Genomic DNA, 24,922 nt, shown 5'->3' on the forward strand with positions numbered 1-24,922 from the left:
GTGTCCATTGCCAGGGAGCACAAATTCATAGTATGCCCTGTAGAGTCTACAGGGAACTATTACTGTGCTTCGTTTGACAATAAACCTGGCCGACGTTCCTTCGTACCTTACTAGAGTCTGTGGTTTTGGGAGGTTCTCTTGGGGTCTGCTGTGTTAGCTATCTGCGCAGAGCTGGGACAGCACACAGAGGGAACACTCATGCAGCCAACTGTTATCATCATCGAACAAGAGCAGAGTACCACACCGGTAGCTACCGACAACAGCAGGGGCCCGCTATACTGAACACTGTCCCCACATTTTAAACAGGAGTTCATCCTGGAAGATATCTCACTGCTGAGGGTGACCTGGGAAGCAAGGGAGGGTCTTCTACTGCAATGCGGCTTCCTCCCTGTTCCATATGCAGCTTGCCTGTGTGTGCAGCAAGGCTCCCCTCGCCCCTCACGGCACAGTGGCGCGGACAAGTTAGCCTTACTGGAACAAGGACCACAGTGGCTCTCCCGAGAAACCAGTGCAAGCGCATTGCCCAAGTTCTGGATTAGACCTTTGCAAAGATCACTGAGGCCAATTACCGCGATGTGAGAGAGCACATCAATGCCGTATTCCGCATCTAGGCATGCATGCAGCCCTAACCCTCCTCACCCCAAGAGCCTGCACAGAATAACTTCCTTCCCAAAATAAAAACCGTTTACCAGGAACCTCCTCTGGTGTTTGTCCTTCCCCAAGCACCAGCTGCCACGACTGGCTACCTTCCTCCTGGTTTGAGAACAGCTCCTGGCTGCATGCATCTAGGGATTCCCGGGTGTCTTCTTCTGCCTCAGCACCCTCACTCCAGCTTTGCTTCTCCTCCTCCTCCTGCCTTGTTGCACTGGGCTCTGAAGTGTCCATGGTGGTCCTTGGAATGGAGGTGGGGTCGCCCCCAAGTATCAGATCCAGCTCTTTGTAGAAACAGCAGGTCGCAGGGGCAGCACTGGAGCAATGGTTTGCCTCGCGGGTTTTGCGGTAGGCGTTCCGCAGCTCCTTCACGTTAATCCTGCAGTGCATCCCGGTCATGGCCCCTTTCCATCATGTCCCTTGATATCTGCCCGAAGGTATCGTAATTCCTACGGCTGGAGCGCAGCTGGGACTGGACAGCTTCCTCCCCCAAACACTGATGAGGTCCTGCACCTTGCCATTGCTCCATACCGGGGATTGCCTGGCGCATGGAGGTATGGTCACCTGGAAAGATTTGCTGAGAGCATTCCACGCCTGGCTGAGCAAACAGGAAGGGGATTTTCAAAATTCCCAGAGAATTTAAAGGGTGGGTCTGACAGTTGGTCACCTGAGGGCAGGGCAGTAGAGTTCAAAGTGATACCAGAGTGGTTAGAACAGGCATTGTGGGACACTTCTGGAGGCTGATCAAAGTGCACTAACAGACCAGGGCCTCCACACTGGTGCCGTGGCGCTCCAGCAGGGGCGCACCAAAAGTTATTCCACTTGCCGAGGGGGAGTACCAGGAGCGCTCTAGCTGCGGAGTCAGAGTGCTCTACGTGTTTTGCCAGTGTGAACAGGTAGTGAGCTAGCGCCTGGGGTTCGTTTAATGTGCTCTAACTCGCAAGTGTAGCCAAGCCCTTAAAAGGCTATTAAACAATATAACCAGGTGTACCACACAAACCAACGCATTTATTCATGCATTTTAATCATATTATCAAAATTTATTCTCATGGTTTTGTAATTTAATTAGGTCACTCAAAATTTTGAAAGGCTATATGGTGATATTCAGTATCTACTATAATCTAGGGTCCAGTGGTGTAAACAACACTGTGGACTTCTAAAATATAACAATTCAGCGACATAACAATTTGCAGTATATTCATTTTTCTTTTCCCCTTCTTTTATAGAATTTCACCAGGAGACAGTTTGTTTGACAAAACACCAAGTTCTTTAAGTTCATCCAAGAAAACACCCTTCTGTAGTTGCACAGTTGATGATCCTGGATTATATGAATCGGTGAATAAATTGGATTCTGTTTCTCAAAGAGAATTTGCTTCATCTTGCAAAGAAAGTGAAAATGTTAAGTTTCTTTCTTTGATACCAGGACTGGATGTCACTGCTGAGTATTTTAGCTCTGTTGAGCTTATCAGGCGCTTAAGCAGACGTTCATCTTCACATGAAAAGGATTCTTCTGCTCTTCTGTCCGGAGAAGACCAATCTGTTAATCAAACCAAACATCACACACAAACCCTACCACATACAGCTACAAATTCAAGGGAAGACACTGGAACAGAAAAACAAGGCTTATTGAGCTTGGGAAGTAGAAGAAATAAACAGAAGTATGACAGCCATCTCCACAAAAGACAGCCTGTCAGAAATAGATGGAAGCGCCAGCATTATTATGAATATTTTTCTGTATTTCCATTCCAAAGTCTCAGCCAAACGGACCTGGAAGGGTTTAGCTATTTTTTTCCAGAGGACCATACCCCTGACACACACCAAGAATTTTTCCCTTCTTGGCCCACACCTTCTGGCCTCACTGAGTCCAACGCCTTGGCATTATGCAAGCAGACAATAGCTAACTCTAGCATAGGCAGATCTTGCACTGCTCTTCTTGGCAGGCGGATAGAGGATACAGTAGATATGTGTTTTAAAGATCTATTGCTGAAGGATGATCTCAGCTGGTCAGAAGCAGGCATGGCCCTTTTAGAGAATGAATGTGAAAAGAGGGTTTTGGAAGAAATAAATTACAACACACAAGGATTTCAGGGGTCAATTGAAGACCTTCTCTTAGCATTAAAATGCCCCAATCTCTGCAGTGGTAATGGACAGTGTGTAGAATGGGGCTGTGCCTGTTTTCAAGGCTTTAGCTCATATGACTGCAGTGTGTTGTCTGGTAAGTAGAACTATACAGGAAGCTTTACTCATACAATGTTCTTGGGTTTTGTGCCAGACCAGCTCATTTTATTGCTTTTCTCCCCTGCTTTTGCACACTGACAATCATTCCCTACAGTGAGCCTACTCATTATCCCACAACTTCATTTCAATAACAGCTATATGTGTTATCTGTTCTGCCTCCTGGTTTCCCAAGGGCAAGCCACAGACTCAGTTTCTGGCATGTCAGAATTAAAATATTGACAACTCTCACTGAATATACAATCTAGACTACTAGCTGAGGAGAGTAGCATATTTCACACACTGTCTTCTGTCAAGGAGAGCTGTCACACATATCCATTCCCTATTTTTAACTTCTTTAAGAGCCCTGGTCATTAAGTGGCAGTAGAATACTTTTTTATTTTGGAGGAGCTGCTTCCCTGACAGCAAACTATTTTAGGAGAGTATCTACATCAAAAAGAAAACAGTTAGGTTTGGGCTGTGGACTCCTTTCCCCCATCCATTTCCATTTCTACCATTTCTGATGTTAGGGCCTGATTCTCAGTTACACTTTATACTGCCAGAGGAGTGTAAAGGTATGTTACTATAAATGAGAAGCAGACCTGACACATGCCCAGCCACTTCTTGGCAGCATGAACATTTCCTCCCCTACTCAATATCAAAAGTAGAGCTGAATAGGAAATTTGAAACTTCAAATTTATAAAACGTTCCAGTTAATTTCTTTCTTTGGTTGGATCTCTAATTTAGATCTACAAGATGTTGTACCATATTTGTATATCTCTTTCCCATATCTGCTGTATGACAGATTTCTGTCATTCTAAAATTGTATCTGAATTCTCATTTAAACATTTTAACCAGACAAAATGAAATGCTGAAGACAGACCAGGCAGGGCAATATTGTTTACTCTTTCTTCTAAGATATGTATAGTTTATAGACAGAGAGATGTGTTATGCTTTACATAACTTAAATGTGTGTTAATCAGTTAATTTGTTGACTTTCACTTACTGATCTTTACTTCAAAGGTCAGGTTCCAGAAATTACAGAGCTGGAGAATGATGGATTGTGTGATGTTCGACAGTATGACTGTACATCTGTGAGAGCTTTTGGCCAAGGTTTCAGGGAGTCACCCAGTCTGAAATGTGAAATTATCAAACTACAGGTTTGTCATTTACACAGTAATAATATATTTGAACTTTTCAGAGCACTGGGATTAATTTCTAATTGCCTGGGCAGAATAGAAGGCATTTATATTAATGCACACAGGGTCCAATCATGCAATGGAAGCTGAGAGCAAATATACTCAGCACTTTACAGTAGGCACTCAACTCCTTGTAAGACTGCCATCTCCTCAATGGCAAGAGAAATAGAAAACATAATAGGAATTTTTACAGTTGAGAGAGAGAGTTATATGAGGAAACAGCAGCCAATTATCAGAAAAGCATGCTGAGAAATATATCTGTACAAGGGTAGCCCTATGTTGGGGAGTTTCAGTAGTGACCAGGTGGTTGAAAAGAAAAGTCCTTACAGAGAAGGATAGAGTCCCGTTATTTGGAGGACAAGGCAGCTGGCTGAAGGACACCTCTAATTTCTCCAGGTTGGAGCCTGATGGTTGAAACGGCATTTTGAAATAAAATGTTTCTATTATAAAAATGGAGGTGCAATTTTTGCCACACTGTTGGGTAAAATACAGCAGCTATTTAATAATAGTTTAGGACAGGAAATTAAGAATGTTTGTTATACCAATAAAATAAAAACCAGCAGGATCTTATTAAAGGGGAAAAGGCAAAATACCACATTTATTGTGACTACAGAAAGAATCATAGTAAGCAGTTGGTTATAGCTATAACATTCCATTCAATCTCATATTTATTCACACATTCATTCACACACACACACACACAGGTTCTGCAAGGTTGTTATCATAGTTACCAGCCTTAGAGTTGCTCATGTCAAGCCACTGGCCAGGTGGCCTGGACATGAGGAGGGAGCAGGGCCTTGTCAGATGCTCATCTGATGCTCCTGGAAGTTGGTTTGCAGACTCAGACCCCCAAAGTTCTTACTTTCTAGAGTCCATTTTTATAGGAATTTCTTCCTATGCCAGTCTATGGGAATTGCTTCATCATGCTGTTGCTGAATCAGTCAGCAGATAGCACATTCCTGACGGCTCCGTGCTGCTAGATGTTATCTTGTTTTTTGGTTCTCCCATTCTTGAGGCTGTTGGGTGGATTCTAGTCTGCCCTCCAGGGGTCCTCTGGTGATTTCCACTTGACGCCTTCTTCAGCCAATGGACACTGGATTCTTAGGCTGGCACCTCCCTGATCATTCAGTTATTATCCACACCAAGCATCCATCCACATACATCCTCTGTCTCTATTTTAATCACAATTGTTAATACAACAAAAGGGCGGGGAGTCTCTGGGTGCTGTTTCTGTTGTTACAGAGTATTGCTTTGAGTCTCTCTCTCTGTGAATTGCTTTGAGAACAGACTCTGTCTTAGAATGTACTAACTCAATTAGCAGCTTGCAAGTTTCACACATAGAGGGAGAGAAACAGTACCAAAAACCAAGAGACCTCTTAATTAGTAATACCCTGGAATTTAAACTATGGGGAATCAAACTCATTTGTGATTTTAATACAGAACTTCTTTAATATGATCCAACATACTGTAACACATGTTAATGAAATTACAAGAGGAATTTAGGTAGACAGAATGCTCGAATTGCCCAGGACACCTGATTAACTCATAAATATTGGAAAGCCTGAAGTCGTCATGTTGCAATAAAGAGTTGGCCTCTTGATCTTGGACTAGAGACTGAGAAAGCTCCAAAGTAAAATTGCTTTTCACTTATGTGGGATTTTGTTTGGAGTGTATTCAGTGGGAAACTTTCCTTTTTGAGACAAGAAACTTTTACTCAACTAGTTCCTACAGATGCTATGATTGTTTTGACAGATTATAGAATGCAGGCAATAGCTATTTCTTGAGCACAACATGGATCCACTTATCTACATGTTGGTTCAAAATGAGAAAGTCAGCAGCAAATTTACACTCCATTAGGTTAAAAGCCCTTCAGATCAAGCCCCCAGTGAGGCAATTATTGAGAGTTCGCTTATCACAGTTTGATATGTCTCACTCTCACCTCATGGCAAGGTTTTCCGTTATAACACTCTCTGTGGAAGCACATTTGCTTCCCAGCTACAAAATCTTTATCGTAAATCACTTTTATTGACACTTCTAGCACTGACCTGAGCTAAGTTAGAAAATGAGCCCCACTGCTAATATTTGTACAGGATCAGGCTTGATGGGGAATCTGAGGTATTGTCCTGAGAATACCAAGTATTGGAATTTTTTTTACTTTCGGGGCTATCTGCCCTGTATAATTACAGTGGTATAAATTAGGAGTTACCCTGTTGTCAGAGTTGCAACAGTGTAAAAATTGGTCCATTGGAACCAGCCCCTCTGTGCTTTGGGACAGACCTACTTGCTCCTACGTCACCTAGAGGAATCATTTTAGCAGGCATCTCATTAATGAAGAAATATTTAGCTAAACCTGGAAAAAATTCTTATTCTTCACTTTCTCACTTCTGGTTAAAGGCCAAATCCATCCTTATTCCCCAAGAGGGTCAATCCTGATAGAGAGCAGGAAGGAAGTGTGTTTGGTGCATGGTGGAAATAAAGATGACTCTGGGGAGCTTGCATAGGAGTATTCCACACTCCCAGGAGCAGCTAGGCACTGCTCTGTAGGGCAGCAATCTGTGCCATAGCAGGAGATTTTGGGGGCCATGACAAGTGAGTCTATGATTACACAGATACATTGGGGAAATTTACTCAGGTTTGGTAGGGGGCGAGACAGTTTAGCCCACAGAAGCAAAATACAGAGTAAGATTCAGTCTAATTTGCATGAAATTGTACATGCACGTAGACCTGGGAACATACTTTGTCTCAATACCCCTGACATCTTGCTTTGTAATTTAAAAAAAAATTAACATGTTTCTGTAGCAAATTCATACCTCTGAATTCCCAGGATTGGTAACAAAAAGACTCCTGTGGAAAATGTCTGCTTCAGATTTCAAAGGTTATCAGGGTAAATGCTGTCAAAATTGCACTTTTATTACTATTTCTATTAGCTTTTTTTCCTTCAGTGTAATTATAGATTAATCATTCTTGCCACATTCCTTTTAAAAAAGGAAGTCAAGAAAGAAAGACAGAATATCTTTATATCAGAACCAAAATAATTCATATATGGGGAAAAAAACAATTAGCAAAATAACAGTCCAATTATATTGGAAAAAGGTTAACTGTTTAAAAAGTCAAGTTAAATTTGACCCATGATGAGATTTCCATCTTTACAGCAAAAGAGATTTTGTGTGAGGTTATTTTTGTGTGTGTCAGACCAACAAATATTTAATATTTTTGTAAAAACAAATTAATTCGGATACATTGTGAACCATCTCTTTCAGTGTGTCTAACTATTTTGTATTAAACTATGTGATAGGTTCATCTGATCATACAACTAATGCATCTAGTTATTGTCAAGCTGTCCTATAGTGACTCAAGAGTGTGAGTACCAGTCTCAGGGGAGACAGTTAGAAAGCCTGGCACAAAACCCAAATTTGTTGTGAGATGTACACTTAGATTTCACCAACAAATTATGAAGTGCAAACTCCTCAGGCACTATAACAACCTTAACATGGAGTCACAGACAGTCCCCTTGGGTAATCCTCTGTCTTGCCACCTCGGTAAGCTTAACTTTGTGACAGATGGTCTCTTATACCACGGATCACAGCAATATTCAGGTTACTCCGAGTCCCAAAGGACCAATCAGTTACCTCAGGTAAGACGGTGCTTGTAGCCAGTCCTGTAATAAACTATCTAAAGATTTATTATATGGGAAAAGGAACTGCGAGAGTTATTTTCAAGTTTAAAGTAGGTAAACATACATACACAAATGAGTTACAATCTTAAGTTTCCAAAGTAATGGTAGCTTCTAGAATAAGCAAGGTCTATATGTCCTTTAGGGCTAACCCTAAAGCACTGGGGATCTTTTGCATATGCCTAGTAATCCTGGCCTCCCAGAGTCCAAGCAACGTAAAGATACAGTTCCTTTTGTTAGGGGTTTTTATTCCCTTCCTCCTGCTGCTCTGAGGGGAAAACTCAGCTGATGGAAGGAATCCACTTGCAAGCCTCATCTTTATGGAGGTGGAGAGAGTAAACAACAAAGTCTTCTTTCCTCTTTAATGTTCCACTCTAGTCCATCTGATGTTGATGGGCCTTCCTTGTCGGCCAGAATGTAACACTTTCTGTTGGAAATCAGCATTTTACACTAGTTAATGTCTCACTCTCCTGTCTGGTGATTTACACAGTTACAGAGTCTTACAATGCAAATACTCAAATAATATCTTATAATATGCGATACAGATATTATAAGTGAAATTAATGCATGCAGCAGCTTACAAGCATTCTATAAAGTCTAAACCTTCTTATAATTCTAATACCTCTTTTAGCAATACCAACACACAGGTGAGCCGGACAGGTTCCAGCTGTGTATTTGTCATTCAGTGGAGACATGGGGACCATGGCATGAGCTGGCACTTGATCTGCAAGCATCACAGTTATGAGTACAATTCTGTATTACTCACTCACAAAACCCTCCCACTGATGTCAAGAACAGTTTTGTCTGACTAAGGACTTCAAGACAAGGCCCTATAGCATTATCATCTCTGTTCCATTATATTGGACTCTAAGGCCAGATCCTTGACTATGGCCAAGGACCGCACACTGTTACTCAGCATAGGGATGTACAAAGGTAGCTTTAAACAGCATTTGTGGCTCCTCGAGCCAAGGACAACTATAAAGTGGGTTGGCTCCGTGGTGAAGTTTAGAAGAGCTTAATGGCTGGCAGCCAATAACCCAGAGGGGTTGATATAATAACTAGGACTCAGGGAAGACCCAATCCCATTCCCTTCACCCCAGCCTTGCCCACATTCTGGGAACTGGGAGGAGGGGCGGTTTAGGCACTGCTTTTCCACCTCTACACTACTAAAGAAGCTCGGCGCCACAAGCTTGCATGATCCTGGCCAGCTGCTCCAGCTTTAGATCCATTATCTTCTGGACATGTGGTACCAAATGGCCTCACTGCAGGGATGAATCTGGGCCTTCAGTTCCAAATTAGCACTTTTAATTAGACACAGAAGACCTAAGCTAAGACATAAATTCATCAATAAATAATCATACTTAGCACTTCCATAGCACTTCACCTTTCCAAAGTGTGACTAACCCTAGAAAAGACAGATGTATTTTAATAATGTTCTGTACATGTTCTCTGTTATAAACATGTTTTCAGAATGCATTGATATGAAAAAACAGGCATTCTATCCTTTAATTTAGTACAGTGACAGTAAATGGATCCTGGGAGAACCTGTGTTTATGCCATCTGCCTTCCAAAACACAAGAACGGTCGATTGCCAACTGCCGACTGATGGTCAGCAATCTGATGTCATGGATCAGGTTGATGACAAACCTATTGCAAGGTGGCAAATCAAGGTACCCATAGTCCTTTCAAATAGCAATTTTGAGATACAATTATTATTATTAAAATGCAAATTGGTATTTATATGTTGCCATTTGTGAAATAGTACTAGAATCTTTGCTGGATATATTGGTATAATTTATTGCATTATTATTGTAAAATCTTACAGATTTCTAATGATGGATTCATTTATAGCAATCCTAAAACAATAACATTATTTGATGGAGCTTGTCAAACATGTGAACCACAGGCAAATGGGTTATGTACATTAAAGGTATGTGCTTCATTATTATTTATGCTTATTTTGAATATTTGCGTCTTAGTTTGAGCTAGGAAACAAATATAAAGGCCAACTGAGTTCTTGGAAGATGTGTAATACATGTGTTCACACCATAGACTATTATTTGTTAAATACTGCTTGCCTCACTCAGACAGAGTCAGATTCAGATACCCTTATTCATTTGCGCATCCGATGAAGTGAGCTGTAGCTCACGAAAGGTTATGCTCAAATAAATTGGTTAGTCTCTAAGGTGCCACAAGTACTCCTTTCCTTATTCATGGTGAATAATGAATCGTACTTTATTCCACAAATAGTTAATTCAACTATTTGTGAAGTAAGGGACCACATACTATGAATAAAAACGGGTATCAGAATCTGTCCTACAAAAGCACGATTGAAGTTAAAGTAAGTCTGTTCTTGTGAGCAAATTGGCCCTAAAATAGCTTCATCCATCGTGTCCCTTCAGATAGTACTCATGAAACCAATTAGATACATAAACTGCTGTAGACCCATGCATGGACCCATTCCATGGAGCGTGGAATTATGCACATAGGTGAGGAGCCAGATGATGATAGCGCCATCCATAGGCAGGCAGGAAAGGGAGGGACAAAGAGCTTCTTTCTACTTGTGCAGCCTACACATGGGCATTTCACAACTGAGCACAGAAACTGCTCTGTTGGTGCACCCACAAGAGTGGAGGAAGTAAGGCCATGCACCTCCCTCACTCCAGACCAGCAGCCACCGGAGAAGTCTTGCAATGAGGGGAGCAAGCTGAGCAATCCTGCTTTGCACCAAGCCAGTGAGGACTACTGTCCACCTGTGCCCCTGAGCTTGCTCTGAGAGGATGTCGCTATGCACCACCAGGCCCTTCTAAGACAAGTAGATAAATACAATATTCTAGCTCTAAAGGTGTTCCTGGCATTCATGGTCAACTGCAGAAAAGGGTGAAATTGAATGAAGCACAGGTTTATCTGCTGCAGGCCTCCACCATCCAGGCTGTGGGGCTTGGATGGGGGCATTCAGATAATCAATAAAGTGAATTTATTAAAATTCAGTTTTTCCTTCTGTGACATCACCTTAGTATTTCCCACTTCAGCAAAATAGTACATTAGCTTGTGACATCACAAAGACCAGGGACCAAATTTATCCCTGGTGCAACTGTTCATTTCACTGACATTACACCAGGGATAAATTTGATCCTAGAAGTCTTAAGGCTGTGCATGCAATGGACAATGTCAGTGTTGTCATAGAATGATGCATTTTGAGATATCTTCAAAGAATCAGGAAGTTATCAGGGGAAAGTGCAAGAAGTGTATACAATATTATAAATCAGATGTCCAGGTTGTAACAGTGGGGATTTTTCATGCACAAAATTTACAAGCGCAGATTTAGATATTGGGATGAGGCAGCTTTGAAAATGTTGCCCTCAAATTCATTCCCAAACAAAAATGAATACTTTATTCAATTAAATTGTTAAGTTAGAGTAGATTTTCTTTCTCTGACATTTTACAGTACATAAAGATTTATTGTTTGAGAACCAAGAGAAAATCGTAAACATTTAATCAATTACATTGATATTTCTGTTAAGGAGAAAACATGCAACATAGATGGCCTCTGTTATGGGGAAGGAGATACAAATCCTACCAGCCCATGCTTACTCTGCAGACCTGACATCTCAAAGTTAACTTGGTCAGTTACTGAAAGTAAGTTCAAATTTGTCCTGGAGCCTCTCACAGGAATTAGGCTGATACCTAATGAAGTGGTGGTGTTTCAAAATTGTGTTGATACAAGCAAAATATTGATTATGACTTCTGTTAAACGGTGCATGTGAAATGGGCGCTGACTACGACCCTGATTCAAAGCCCATTGAAGTCAGGGGAAAGATTCTATTGACTTCAGTGGGCTTTGAATCAGGCTCTTAGTGCACAAACTTGCACATGTGAGCACATGACCAGATTGGTACCCGTGCACAACTCTGGTGACCTGATACATTTGCAGTAAGTGGAGGCGAGTGCCTATTTTCACACACAGGACTTAATGAAAATCAGTCCATTATTCAATAATATATTCTCACCATTCTCTGTGCATTTTGTTCTGCATAGTATGATCTTGGGGACAGCAACCTGTTAAATGTTTGACACACTTCACCTACTGTACCATGTACACTAACAATATAGAAATCGACTTAATGATTACACGTTGAAAGAATAGTCACTGGTTGTTTTCAGATACAATTAAAAGAAAAAATAAGTAGGAGAAAACTAACTTCATAGGGTCTTAATATACATTTATACAAACTGAGTTCCACAGTGCTGCTGAAGAGGGCTAGGAGCTCATGAAGATGCGGTGCCCTTATCCACTCACTGAACTGCTGTAGACCGTATCTCCTTTCTCTCTCTCTCTCTCCCTCCCTCCCACCCCATCATGTGCATGGAGCATGACAGCTACTGCAGCCCTGGGGCTTTAGTAATCCCCTTAGAGCTGCTTGTGAGGGAGGGGGAGGAGAAGAGGAACCAGATTAAATGAGGAGCCCAGTGACAGTATACCAGAAATTAGCTGGTGAATAGGTGGGGAGTTGGAGCTAAGCCCTCTCTGTCTTCTGACAGTCTCAGTGAGGAATTCCTTGGTACCAACGGACCCATTCCTGACAACAGGTGTCTCCGTTTATGTGCAGTGATCTAGTTCAGACTCCTCACTTTCACTGACTCCTTTGCTGCCACTCAGCCATTGAGAACCTGCCTGTCCCACTGGAAAGTCAAGGTTGGCACTAGATTCCTGATGTCACTCTCCCACTTCTTAGTGTGTGCGCAACATGCCTCAGCTGGCACATGACCAGGATTCATCACCAAATTTGGTCCGCTAGTTGGTTCATTAGCTTCCCCAGCCCGGGCCAGGTACTGACAGGGAGTGCGACATGAACGCTGATCCATGCCTCCCTACTCCCCACTCCAATATATGAGTAGGAGGTAGAGTCAGTGACTCATGGGATGGGATCTCTACAGCTGCTGCTATGCGTGGCCTTGCTCCATGGGATTCACTTAGTTCTTTGTGTGCTGAGGCCCCAGCTAGGCTATGGATCTCAGTCAGGACTGCATACCTGCTTGACTTACTATATACTCTAATTTTGCATCTTGCATTCTGACAATAGAATATTCTGTTTTGAGATCTACTAAAGAACAGCACTATATAAGAACTGGGTATTATTATTGTTTTGCAGAATAGGCATGTGCAGGATAGAATTTCTAACTAAATTTTCTTTCACATTTAACAAAATAACTATTCTGAGGAGTTCTATGTAATTTATCTAATGTGATTGTGGAAAGAATAATTTAGATAAGGCCCCAGTTTTCTGCTGGGCCTCAAATAGTCCAATATTATTGTGCCTTACAACAATACAAAAATGTCCACAAACATTTGTGCCTTTAACTTTGTAAACATAAATGATAGCAAATGGAATTCTAACTACCTGATATATTTCTTCAGACAGGCTGTTGGATGAATAACTATCTTTTACATGCAGGGTCCCATCACTGTGGTATTTGATCACAGACTATTTTCACATGAAATTTACTGTGGACATGAAATCCGTTTTTGTGCTCATTCACACGACTATCTGCAGGCTCAAAATTGCAATCACATAAATAGAGTTCATTTCTGAAAATGTAGTTCTAAATGTGTATGTTCTTTAACAGAATCTCATAGTTAAAGAGCATCATCTTCAAGTTAAGCCATATTCAGCAAGCGGTCTGCATGCAGAACTCCCATTGATGTTAGTGGATCTGGATCTTAGTGGCAGAGTTTTTCATTCAAGTTGCTCAAGAGGTGACACTGCTCTTGTCCCATAAGAGACGTGATAGATAGATAGATTCCTCAAGGAAAATGTAAACCATTTCTGGGCTTTGTGGAGTCTGATACTTTCATTTACAAAATGTAATTCAAGTGCAGGTTTATGTTCATATTTATAGAGAATCAAAGTATATGTCCAGGTGGTTCAAGGGGTTTGGGGTTCTTTGTACATTCAGATAAAATAAGCTTTCTGCAATATTTTTTCTATATAATAAATAATTGGGTTATAAGCTTTGTTAAAGTTATGATAAAAGGGCCTTTTTTTCTGTGCCATTTAAGTACCATTAAAGTTAAGAAGAATTAATTGCATTCATCAAAGTCAGAATAGACTCTTTTGAAGAAAATTTTCCCTTTTCATATTTATAAATATGTTTTAACTGTTGTTTAAAAGACAAAATGTCTACTTTGTTGCAGACAATGAGCCTCCTGTGCTTCCAACTTTGCAAGGCACACTACAGACATTTTATGGGGAAAATTTTGTGTACCAGTTTATGGCATCAGATCCAGAAGGCTCTGCCATCCTTTTTACGTTGGATTCCGGCCCTCAAGGTGCCAGCCTTTCCCCTTCTGGACTCCTTATATGGAAAGCTGTGGCAAAGAGTTCACAGAAATTGACATTTTCTTTGACAGATGATTGCAATGCTGAGACTATAGTAATAATAGAGGTAATAAATATTACAGTCAAACAATCCACACTAATTCCTAACCTATAAGATACCCAGTGACAAAACTAATTGGTAGTTCATAACCAGTAATATGTTTTTATTGGGCTTGTCTTGTAGGTCAATGTGAAATCGTGTGATTGTTTAAATGGTGGGTCATGTGTAACAAATACACATTTCCCATCTGGAAGTGGAAAATACCTGTGTGTCTGTCTGCCTGGTTTTGAAGGTGACCTCTGTCAAGTGAATTTTGATGATTGTAAATCTAATCCCTGTGGTATTGGCAGATGTGTTGATGGGATAAACAGCTACTACTGTGAATGCACACCTGGGCTGCAGGGTAAATTATTATTTTTCTTTTTTCGTAGATAACAACTTTTAATTGTTTTTTACTTGTTTTTACTTTACTTGTATAGATTGAAATTAATTTGTTGTGATAATATGAAGAAAAGTATTATACTCTTGTGATATAATACCAAGTACTATATTATATTCAGCGACTTTAATATTTTTCTTGCATCTGTGTGCATAATCTCGGCTATATGACACTATTCTGTCAGAAAAACTATTCAGCTGTGAGTCTCACCCCAGCTGACTCAATCTGTAAGGCCAAATCATAATGCTTATGACTGTAATAAGTTGTTCACTGGCCACTGCAGACTGAAGAGGCTGACCTAATAAAGATCATATATATTGGGTTTAAATTTTCTTCTGTGAATCAGTTGCTCTGATATTTGAAAGAAACAAAAGCATTCTGCCAAATTCTTTTCTCATTTACACCTGCACCCGCCCACTGAAGTCAGTGAAACAGCATGTGTATAACTGAGGGCACAATTTGACCCCAAACAAGTATAGTTACTTGCTGAGCGTAAGTAGGTATAGGAAATCAAAGGATTTAGGGGAAGATCTTGCAGCCTAACTAGAAGTCCCTGAATCAATGGAACAACTGCATTTCCAGTGTGCAAAGGAGCAGGATGCAGGGATTCTACGCAGGAGGTCTGTATACTCTGTAGCTTGTGGGGCACAGCATGAGCATCCCTGTGCTTCAGCATGGAGGAATGGTTTATAAGTTTGGCAGTGGATCCCCCAAGTCAGATCTGTGAATCCATTCAGAAATCACCATCCAATTCTATCTCCCTTTAAAAAGGACGTGCAGAGCATGCCGGAACATATACTTGTTTATCTGTGCTCATATTTTTTATTCATTTCAAACACAACACAGGTAATCATTTTTGTGCTTTTTAATTATAAGAATGATGAGTCACTCTGACTATATTAGAGACTAACAAATTTATTTGAGCATAAGCTTTCGTGAGCTACAGCTCACGAAAGCTTATGCTCAAATAAATTTGTTAGTCTCTAAGGTGCCACAAGTCTTCCTTTTCTTTTTTTGCGGATACAGACTAACACAGCTGCTACTCTGAAATCTGACTATATTATAACAAGTGATTAATATTGTGGTTGATAATGTCTGTTAAGAGCAAATGATCTCACACTTTCTTCCCCAATTCAGCATTGCCATTAAGCACATAAATAGTGGGTTTGACTTCATTGGGACCATAGACATGGTTAAAGTTAAGCACATGCTTAAGTGCTTTGCTGAATTGTAGCCCACAAAACCCTCCCTCTATGTATATTCTACAATAAGGAAAATATTCACTGTTTAATGGAAATACGGTTTAATGGCAGACCTGCAGAATTTGTGCAGTTGGTACTTATATGTGGAATTTGTTTTCTATTTCACTGCCCACATAAATTCCACTTTATTTAAATGTACAGCCAAAGTTAAGTAAAGTGATACTCTAAAAGTCTGTATTTCAATTTAGGTAGAGATTTCCAAGAAGATATTGATGAATGTGCATCTAAGCCTTGCTTCCCTGGAGTATTTTGCTTCAATACTTTTGGTTCCTATTTTTGTGGTCCATGCCCAAAAGGTCTACATGGAGATGGGAAGATATGCCTTGGTAAAATAACCTTTCCCTATAATACAGTAATCACCTTACATTAGGAGTCTTTGGTCTGTTGCATATTTCAAACAATAACATATTAGAGTGCTGACAGGTATCTTGTATACTTTTCATCAAAATGTATCGTTGCTAAGTCAGATATTAGGTTTATAATTCCCCTTATGTGACAGTAGACAGCTAGACCAGATACACAGCTGGTAAAAATCGAAGTAGCTCTGTTTAATTCTTTGGAACTACACCCAGTTTTCACCAGCCCATTTATCTATTAAATGCTTCTTCAGATGTTTAGAAAAAGGAATTGTAAATATTTTGCAGATATTTAATATTATAGAACTAGGATATTTCCCATTAACACACAATGTTTTGTTACCATGTGCATTTATTGACCAAATATCCTAGTTATTTTTTAAGAAATCTAATTACATTTGTTCAAATCAAACAAATAACTTCCCAACGTGCCTGCAAGATTATGTAATGTTGCAACTACTGAATAATTCAAGTTTTGTTATGGTTATGTTCTTTTTCAAAAACTACTGAGAACCCTTTTCCCCCCATCCCGTTCATCTGACCTTTCAGAATCTTGAGGTATTTTATTTTACTAGCATTTTAACTCTGCTAACGTTTTATATGCAGTTGAAACAAAATTGAAAAGTGACGTTCCCTCACATCTTTTGGTTCCGGAAAGCTTTGAAGATGTTTATGATGAAAGAGAGGATGACACTGAAGAAATGGGAAGGAGTGAGGGTGAAGATTACATTTTTCATGAAGAAAATGGAATTGCTGATGCACATACTGATGAGAATGTATCTGGCAAGTAAAGCTACCAGTCAATTTTATGTTATTCACATGAATTTTTAAGATTAAAAGGAAACCGAATATATTCGTTAGTTGGGCTGCATTCTTATTCCTATTGTAAAATGTCAACATCAAAACATCGCTTAGGATAGCAAAGTCACCTGATTGATACTGTAATGAGGGGCAGGGTACATGTTGTACTTTGTGTGCCTGCCTAGTGCTGTACACTAGATAACACGTGGACAGGGAGGGGACATCTGTTGTGGGAAACAGACAGTGGTTTATGGTATTATACTGAGTGCCATTTTAATCCTTAAACGAAATACATAGGTGAGGAGTATTGCAAATGAACTCCAAATTCTAACCTCAAAAACTCCTTTAACTTTTATACCTGGCTTTTCAACTCTGTGCCTTGTCAAGCTACGTTCTCAGGAAATTTCCTGGCCAGTTCAGCCACCAGTGTAAGCTGCCTCCGGACTGCTGTGGCATCTGCAAAGGCCCCATACAAGCCATTTTGCCAGCTCAGTTTGATGCTCTGGTTGTACTCCCTTCCGCCCCCTGTATGCCCTCTCGGACCCTTGTAGGACAAGAGGGACTAACAGAAGGTGGCCAGGGGAGTAGGAGAAGGTCACTTTCCATTCACTTTGTGCCACTCTCAGAGAGGCTCAAGATCTGACCCTTTATCTCCATGCATATTAGGAAAAATTCAACCATTCAATTACTAGAAGTGGTTTTCAGGACCTCTGTGACTATACATTTTACACATCTGCGCACACTACATCCCAGGCTATGTTATTTAAATCCATGAACAAATCCTTCAGCTTGTAATACCTTAAAATGATTTCCTTACTCTACTTAATGTTTAATCAGGACAATTTTAATTAACTGAAATCTCAGTTAATTGAAAGGCTTTAAGAGTTCACAGCCAGCAGATGATACTCTACTGAAACCTGTAGGGTATATCTGCATTGCAATAAAACACCAGCGGCTAGCCCACATCAGCTGACTCGAGCTTGCAGGGCTCTGGCTGCAGGGCTATGAAATTGCAGTGTAGACATTTGGGCTCAGGCTGGAGCCTCTGCTTTGGAACCCTCCCACCCAAGCCTGAATGTCTACACTTAAATTTTATAACCACACAGCCTGAGCCCCATGAGCCTCAGTCAGCTGACACGGGCCATCCCCAGATGTTTTGTTGCAGTGTAGACATACCCTGAGTGAGCCCAGCTAGGAACCTATATAATGCCCATTTGGACCTAATAAACATTTATCACTGTACAGTGAAAAGAGGAAAAGATTAAAATTGGAATATGCAAAAAATTTAAATCAGAGGGAATTATCTAGTACAGCGGTCTATTATAAAACACCAGTGTACAGTATGCTTGCCAACAATCAGTCTTGGTGCAGAGAATCAGTAATGGTTATTATATCAAGACTTGCAAGCTAAAGATATGGTGACAGCTCTACTTTCCAGATGTAAACTTTGTTGATAAACATGCGCTCTTACACAGGACTTTGCCTCCCTGAAGTTGATATTCATATTCAGCTTCGTAGCTTTGTAATAGGACTTGCTGAAATATTTGTATTTGTTTTTGTCTGTCAAAGTTTCTGATGGATTATAAGCATGAACTGGTGTGCGGAGGCAGAGTTTTATATTGCAAAAATATCAAATAACTTGGAACAATAACAACAAAATCTTGTGGTGCGGACCAGTTGGAATAATGTAGTAGCATAGTTGAATTACAAGCAAAAATATAGACGTCATTAATCTCTGGATTTTAATAATGTGAAACAGCTCTTATTTCATAGCACTTTTTTCATTAAACAATATGCCTTTTAAATTATATGGGCATTTTTATTAGTATTACTGGCAACCATTTCCTACGGCTTATGCTATTTCAAAATAATAACTGTATTTGGCTTTTTAAACTCTGGGCTTGGGTTGGCTTGACATATATGTGCAGGGTTATAATAGCAAGCAATCACTTTATCTTAAACTAAACTCCAGATACTCAGTCCCCAGCAACACAAAGAGGTTGGTAATCTTTCCTAACAGAACAGTTGCTCATTGCCCTGGTGTGTTTGTGTGTGGGGGCGGGGGAGAATCCCTGGTTGTATGCCAGAGCTGGGCTGTTCTGTTCTAACCTTCCCAGCAGAGAGGCCGTGTCAGGGAGGGTGAGGACATAGCTAGAGTGCCCTGTGCTTTGCTGATCCTGGCTGCTTAGGGGCCATTCTTTGGGCTTAAATCCTATTGAGTGTATTTATTCTGGCCTAGCAAGTGTGGATGAAGGGTTTGTGAGGCACAGAACATATTCTGTTGGATCTGGATATCCCCATACAAAAAATGTCTTATAATATTTCTGTACTTTTTTTCTTCTGTGATTTTTTGTAGGTTATCAACAGTCATCCATTGAGAGAGTTCCTAATGCCACAAGTTTTACTCCCAGTCCTAAAGATGTTGCCAAAAGTTTTATTTCTGTGCAAAGGGCCAGCAGCACCCCCTCAACCTCCACAGTGAAAACAAACACACCAAGGAAGCGAATTAATTCTCAAATAACCGCTTTTGACCAGTCTGCAAGTACCAGGTACATTGGCCATACCTTCACTGCTATCAGTGACCAGCTAGATAACACAGGAGAAAGCTCTGCCATGAAGACTATGACAACGCCATCTTTTAGGAACAATCCAGTATTACGTGATAAGACGACAATGACACAATCTGAGGCTTACAATCCTATAGAGACTAGAAAGGACACATTGCTTAGCAGCAAAACAAACATACCCTCCATAATGAGCAGAGTATTAAAAGGAGGAAATAGTCATAAAGTTCAACACCCATCGGTCAAGCGTAAGGACAGTCTTTTACAGTCTGGTTTTGTTGGAATCACTGTCCCACCAAAAGTGCCTGGCACAGATCAGGAATCAGATACAACAGCCGTGCCTAAGGCATTAACTTGTGCTGATTTACCTTGTTTTCCTGGAGTTCTCTGTGAACCAAGCCACGATGGAAGCTTCAAATGCGGTCGTTGTCCTTATGGTTATTATGGAGATGGTGTCGCTTGCAGAGGTATTGCTGATCATTATACTAAATATTTTACAGTGAAGAATCTGTGACATTTTTATAATTTTTAAAAAAGATAGTGTTACTGTATAATGGCTGATAAGAAAATAGCTTCAAATTGTCTATTATTTCACTATTAAAAATGGTAAGACATTCGGTTCTATGAATGCATTTTAAAAAAAATGTTTGTTCAGTGTCCATTAGCTTCCATGCTTAACGTCAAGGGTCTTAGCTGATTCAATGCAACGTGTTTATAATATAATCATGTTAGGCAAGACTTCATTATGCTGAAGTGCTGCTGTCATTTTCCTTATTACTCTGTTCTTATTTCTTATTGCCTTTCAGCAATATGTAGGCATGCATGTGGTAAAAACATGGAGTGCGTGGCACCCAATATTTGCAAATGCAAACGTGGCTACTCTGGTTATAACTGTCAGAGTGGTGAGTATGGTACATTGAATTTACCCCATCTAACTAGTATGTGTGAATGAAAGTGTCTAAAATCATGTGTTGATTTTGCACAGCTGTATGTCAACCTGACTGTAAAAACCATGGGAAATGCACGAAGCCCAGTGTCTGTGAATGTCTCCCAGGATACAATGGATCAACCTGTGAGGAAGGTAATTAGTCTGTCTCCTTAAAATTAGAATCATAGAGTCCAAAAAAGTTGTCCCCTGATTGACTGTCACTACTGTGAGTATTCATCCTGACAGGGGGAGGGATGTCTGTTGTTTTACACAACTCCTAGAACTATCATAGAAATGAAATAATAGAAATGTAGGACTGGAATGGACCTTGATAAGTCATCTAATTCAATCCCCTGAATTGAGGCAGGATTAAGTATTATCCCCTGACAGGTGTTTGTCTAACCTGTTCTTAAAAACTGGAGGGAGATTCCGGTCTCCCTAGGTAATTTGTTCCAGTATTTCACTACCCTTACAGTTAGGAAATTTTTCATAATGTGTAACCCAAATCTGCAGCTGCCGTCTGAGCCCATTACTTCTTGTCCTGTCTTCAGTGGTTAAGGAGAACAATTTATCACCCTCCTCTTTTTAACAATCTTTTACATATTTGAAGACTTTTATCATGTCATCGTAAAACATATGGTACCTTTCATAATATTGAAATCTCCCATGAAGATTGTTTGTGGTGAGATGTTCCTAAATTTAGTGAGCTGTAAAGGCGAAAAGAATTTTGGTTCTCAGTTTTATTTATGACATTATCAATAAATTTGGATGCTATATTATATCTACATATATATATATATACACACACACACACATGCATACACAGACAATTAGGGATTAATCATTTTTGTAAGAATATAAAGTTTAAACCCCATTCTGCCATGTCCTTAAAATATAAGAATCAGCAAGCTAAAAATTGATGGTGGACGTTTGTACTCCCATCTGAGTACAGAGTGCCAAGTGCACAAACCATGCTTAATATTTTAGTTTGAAATTGGACGTGGTTCTCAGGCCTGTCCCTCTCTCCTCTGTGCACTTTTAGTAATTTTTGATAAAATGAAGACCAGTCCCTTTGAGCCAAACTGTGCCCTCAGATGCACAGATGGCTCCCATTGAAGACAGTGGGCCAAGTTAATTGCTGACATGCATGGGTGTACCACTATTGATTTCAGTGGAGCTGTGACCACTCATACTTGTGGCAAATTTGGCCCATAACAAGCTGCATGTGCTCATCAGGCAGAATTTGGCCCTTTCTACACTTTGTCACTGTGGAAAGAAGGAGGTGCTCTGTTGTTATTTCGTCAACAGGTCTTCATTTTATTTCCAGTTATTTTTGCTGATACAAATGTTATCTTTAGTTATCGCTAAAAGATAAACAATTTTAATAGATATTTTTAGAGCTGACTTCTTGAACAACATAATTCTGTATCTGCAGCACACTGTAAACCACTGTGTCAACATGGAGGCACATGCTTGGCCAGAAATCTCTGCACCTGCCCTTATGGTTTTGTGGGACCCAGGTGTGAAACAAGTAAGCAAACAAAAATGTAGAAATCAAGAATATAATAACTTTTATTCCCCTGCACTTGGATGTATTAAAACAAACAATGCTTTACATTTCTGATGCACTGTATCTGCTGTTAGCATATAGTAAAATCCAAGATGATTGTCTGAAGGCTACTAGAACTGCGGCTTACTAGCATCAATTAAATAATGTTTGTACAGCACTTTGAAGATGTGAAACTTTATGTATGTGCTAAATAATTTATTATTATTACGGTTAGTCGCTCAGGGAGATGGATTTAGAGTTGAGGTTAGGACATAATCCAGAACAACTGTAATTTTTGGCAGCTGGTTACTGTTTCTGGATTCCTAAATGGCCCTTCCTTAAGCTGTTGGGATGGTCCTCATTCTGAGGCTGATATTAGTAAATGCTAGGTCAGTAGTGTGTAAGATCACTGAATATAACAGCAAATTAATGGACTCATCCTCTGACTTGGAATGCAAAATGGAGACCTTTGGTGGGAATTATAGCTGGCCAGTTTGAATAGTTTAGTCCCAAATGAGATACTGTGTTTCATATTAGCTGTATCTGGCCTTAGATGCTCCAAGTGTTCAAACCAGTATTTTGGTTAATTTGCACACAAGTCATTACTCACTGAAAGGTCCTTGCTTAGAAATCAGAAATTCTACTGGGCTACTGCCCTCCTCAACATGCCAATGAATTTGCCTGTGGATTAGGTAAATTCCTCTCTTTGTTGCTCTTGGAATCCTCAAGTCTGTTGATCCTTTTGGTTTTCAATTGCCATGTCAATAATTACTGCTTTTTTTGAGATTATAAGATCCCAGAAGAAGGAACTGTGACTTGAAGAGCTGACTTGTGGCGCTCTGAAGCCATGACTACTCCTAAAAGGCTCCTCCTTACCAGAAGTATCAGGTCTCTGCAGGGTTTACATCTGACCTCTGAGAAATGAAAAAGCAAGAAAGGAGACCATAGTGAAGTATCTTGAAGTTAGCATTAATTCAGGAAACCATCACTTGATGTTGTTGTACCATTTGTTGCTTGGAAAGGTGATTATTAGACAAATCCAGGCCAGGAGCATCTGGTCAGAATGGGACTTTTTTTGACATCTTCCAATCTGGTGTCAAGCTCCTATATGGCATTGAGACAGGTTTAATCTTAAATGAAGCTTCAAGCGATGGATTGGTGTGTAACTCCCATTAGTATCAATGCAATATCCATGCTCATATCTGGGGAAGAACTGAGAAATCAAGGAGGTTTCTCATAGATATAAAATTGTAACAAACTCTTTTGTACTGTTTTCTCACCTTATGGGTTTTTTTCCCCCTGATTTTCTGGATTATAGTGGTTTGCAACAGACACTGTGAAAATGGTGGTGAATGTCTCACTCCAGATGTCTGCCAGTGTAAAGCTGGCTGGTACGGACCTACATGCAATACAGGTAAAATTGGTTATTCTCCACAGGGAACTGCTTTGCAAAAGTTCCACACTCAGGGGCCTACCAGAAGCAGAAGGGATTCCCATTGCTCAAACTTCTGAATCCTTTGGCTCAAGCTGGGGGCAGGAGCTGCTGCTACTGCTGTGGAAGCCTAGCGACCCCATGTGCCTCCAACTGTTCGTTCATTTCTTAGCACAGCCTGCAGAATTTGCAGGGAATGGCATTTCAGTTCTTTCACCCGCTGTCTTTTAGATTCATCGTAATCATGTCAGTCATTAACACCCTGTCCTTGCCGTAAAAGCAAGCTATTTCATCACCCATATGTGGCGATGCAGTTCTTACATTGCTTTGTTTTTCCTTCTGCTGTTCTGTAGCGGTGTGTGACCCGATATGCCTGAATGGTGGCTCCTGTACTAAGCCAAATGTTTGCCTCTGTCCAAAGGGATTCTTTGGTGCCCAGTGTCAGAATGGTAATAATTTTTCTCTTACTTTTCTTTTTTGAGAAGACACAGGAAGATGCCTGCCTCTAAAAGGACACTCTCAAGATTTTAAAAACTCTCAGTAAAGTAACATAGGTGAAAGACAGAGATTTTCTTAAGATTTCATTGTTTATACTGGCCAGATTGTGGCTGGCCCCTTGTGTGAACGCCCAAGGAGGGAGGATGCATGGAACTTTGCTTGTCCTGTGCTTTTGCACCCGTACAAAAGCCAGTCACAATTGTACAAAGGACTGTTGGCTGTGGGGTATGACTGGGCCCTTAGCTAGCTAGCCTGCACACTGCTTTCAGTAAGGCTAAGATTTTGTCATGGATATTTTTAGTAAAAGTCACAGACGAGTCACGGACAATAAAGAAAACTTCACGGAAGTCCATGACCTGTCCCTGACTTTTACTAAAAATATCAATGAGAAAATGGGGAGCGCTGGGCAGCTGCAGGATTCCTGCTGCCCAAGGCGGCTGGAAGCTGCAGGGGGGCCAGCAAGGAGCTGCGAGTTCACCCACCCTCAAGCCCCCTGCTGCCCACAGTGGCCTGGAGCTCTGGAGTCACCCTGACACCCACAGCAGCCGGGAGCTGCAGGGTCTCCCTGGTCCACAGCGGCCAGGAGCTTTGGGGGCCTCCATTGCACAAGGTGGCTCAGACCGTGGGGGGCCCCCACCACCACGGGCAGCGGGTACCATGCAGCTCCCTGCCACTGTGGGCTGAAGTCATGGACTTCTTTGGAAGTCACAGATTCCGTGACTTCTGCGACCTCCATGACAAAATCGTAGCTTTGGCTATCAGGGATACTAGCATGCACAGCATCCTGCAGTGCAGCTGCGAGCCCTGAGCCATCCTACCCTATGGTTGTAGAATGGGTCCTGTATCTGCTACAGAATAGGCACTGCTCCATGTCAATATGGCTCCTGCCAGACGGGCAGGATTTTGCTAAATATAAATATCCTAGAAAGATTGCTAATAGATGTGCATCTTAATAGTGGTTACAATCTATTTAGT

The 24,922-nt window shown here is 40.7% G+C and overlaps 1 protein-coding gene across 1 annotated transcript in view; it reads left to right on the forward strand.

Annotated features, from left to right (window-relative positions):
* VWDE (von Willebrand factor D and EGF domains) overlaps window positions 1-24,922 on the forward strand; it is a 76,532-nt gene that overhangs the window by 46,352 nt on the left and 5,258 nt on the right. Inside the window, exons 13-27 of the mRNA XM_078851336.1 lie at window positions 1,878-2,866; window positions 3,889-4,025; window positions 9,252-9,407; window positions 9,563-9,667; window positions 11,262-11,376; window positions 13,934-14,184; window positions 14,302-14,521; window positions 16,008-16,145; window positions 16,782-16,958; window positions 19,333-20,007; window positions 20,347-20,442; window positions 20,526-20,621; window positions 21,904-21,999; window positions 23,336-23,431; window positions 23,803-23,898. Coding sequence (XP_078707462.1) covers window positions 1,878-2,866; window positions 3,889-4,025; window positions 9,252-9,407; window positions 9,563-9,667; window positions 11,262-11,376; window positions 13,934-14,184; window positions 14,302-14,521; window positions 16,008-16,145; window positions 16,782-16,958; window positions 19,333-20,007; window positions 20,347-20,442; window positions 20,526-20,621; window positions 21,904-21,999; window positions 23,336-23,431; window positions 23,803-23,898 — 3,443 coding nt within the window. The remainder of the gene's footprint in view (window positions 1-1,877; window positions 2,867-3,888; window positions 4,026-9,251; window positions 9,408-9,562; window positions 9,668-11,261; window positions 11,377-13,933; window positions 14,185-14,301; window positions 14,522-16,007; window positions 16,146-16,781; window positions 16,959-19,332; window positions 20,008-20,346; window positions 20,443-20,525; window positions 20,622-21,903; window positions 22,000-23,335; window positions 23,432-23,802; window positions 23,899-24,922) is intronic.

This window comes from Lepidochelys kempii, chromosome 2, assembly GCF_965140285.1.
Source record: "Lepidochelys kempii isolate rLepKem1 chromosome 2, rLepKem1.hap1, whole genome shotgun sequence".
Lineage (NCBI taxonomy): Eukaryota > Metazoa > Chordata > Testudines > Cheloniidae > Lepidochelys > Lepidochelys kempii.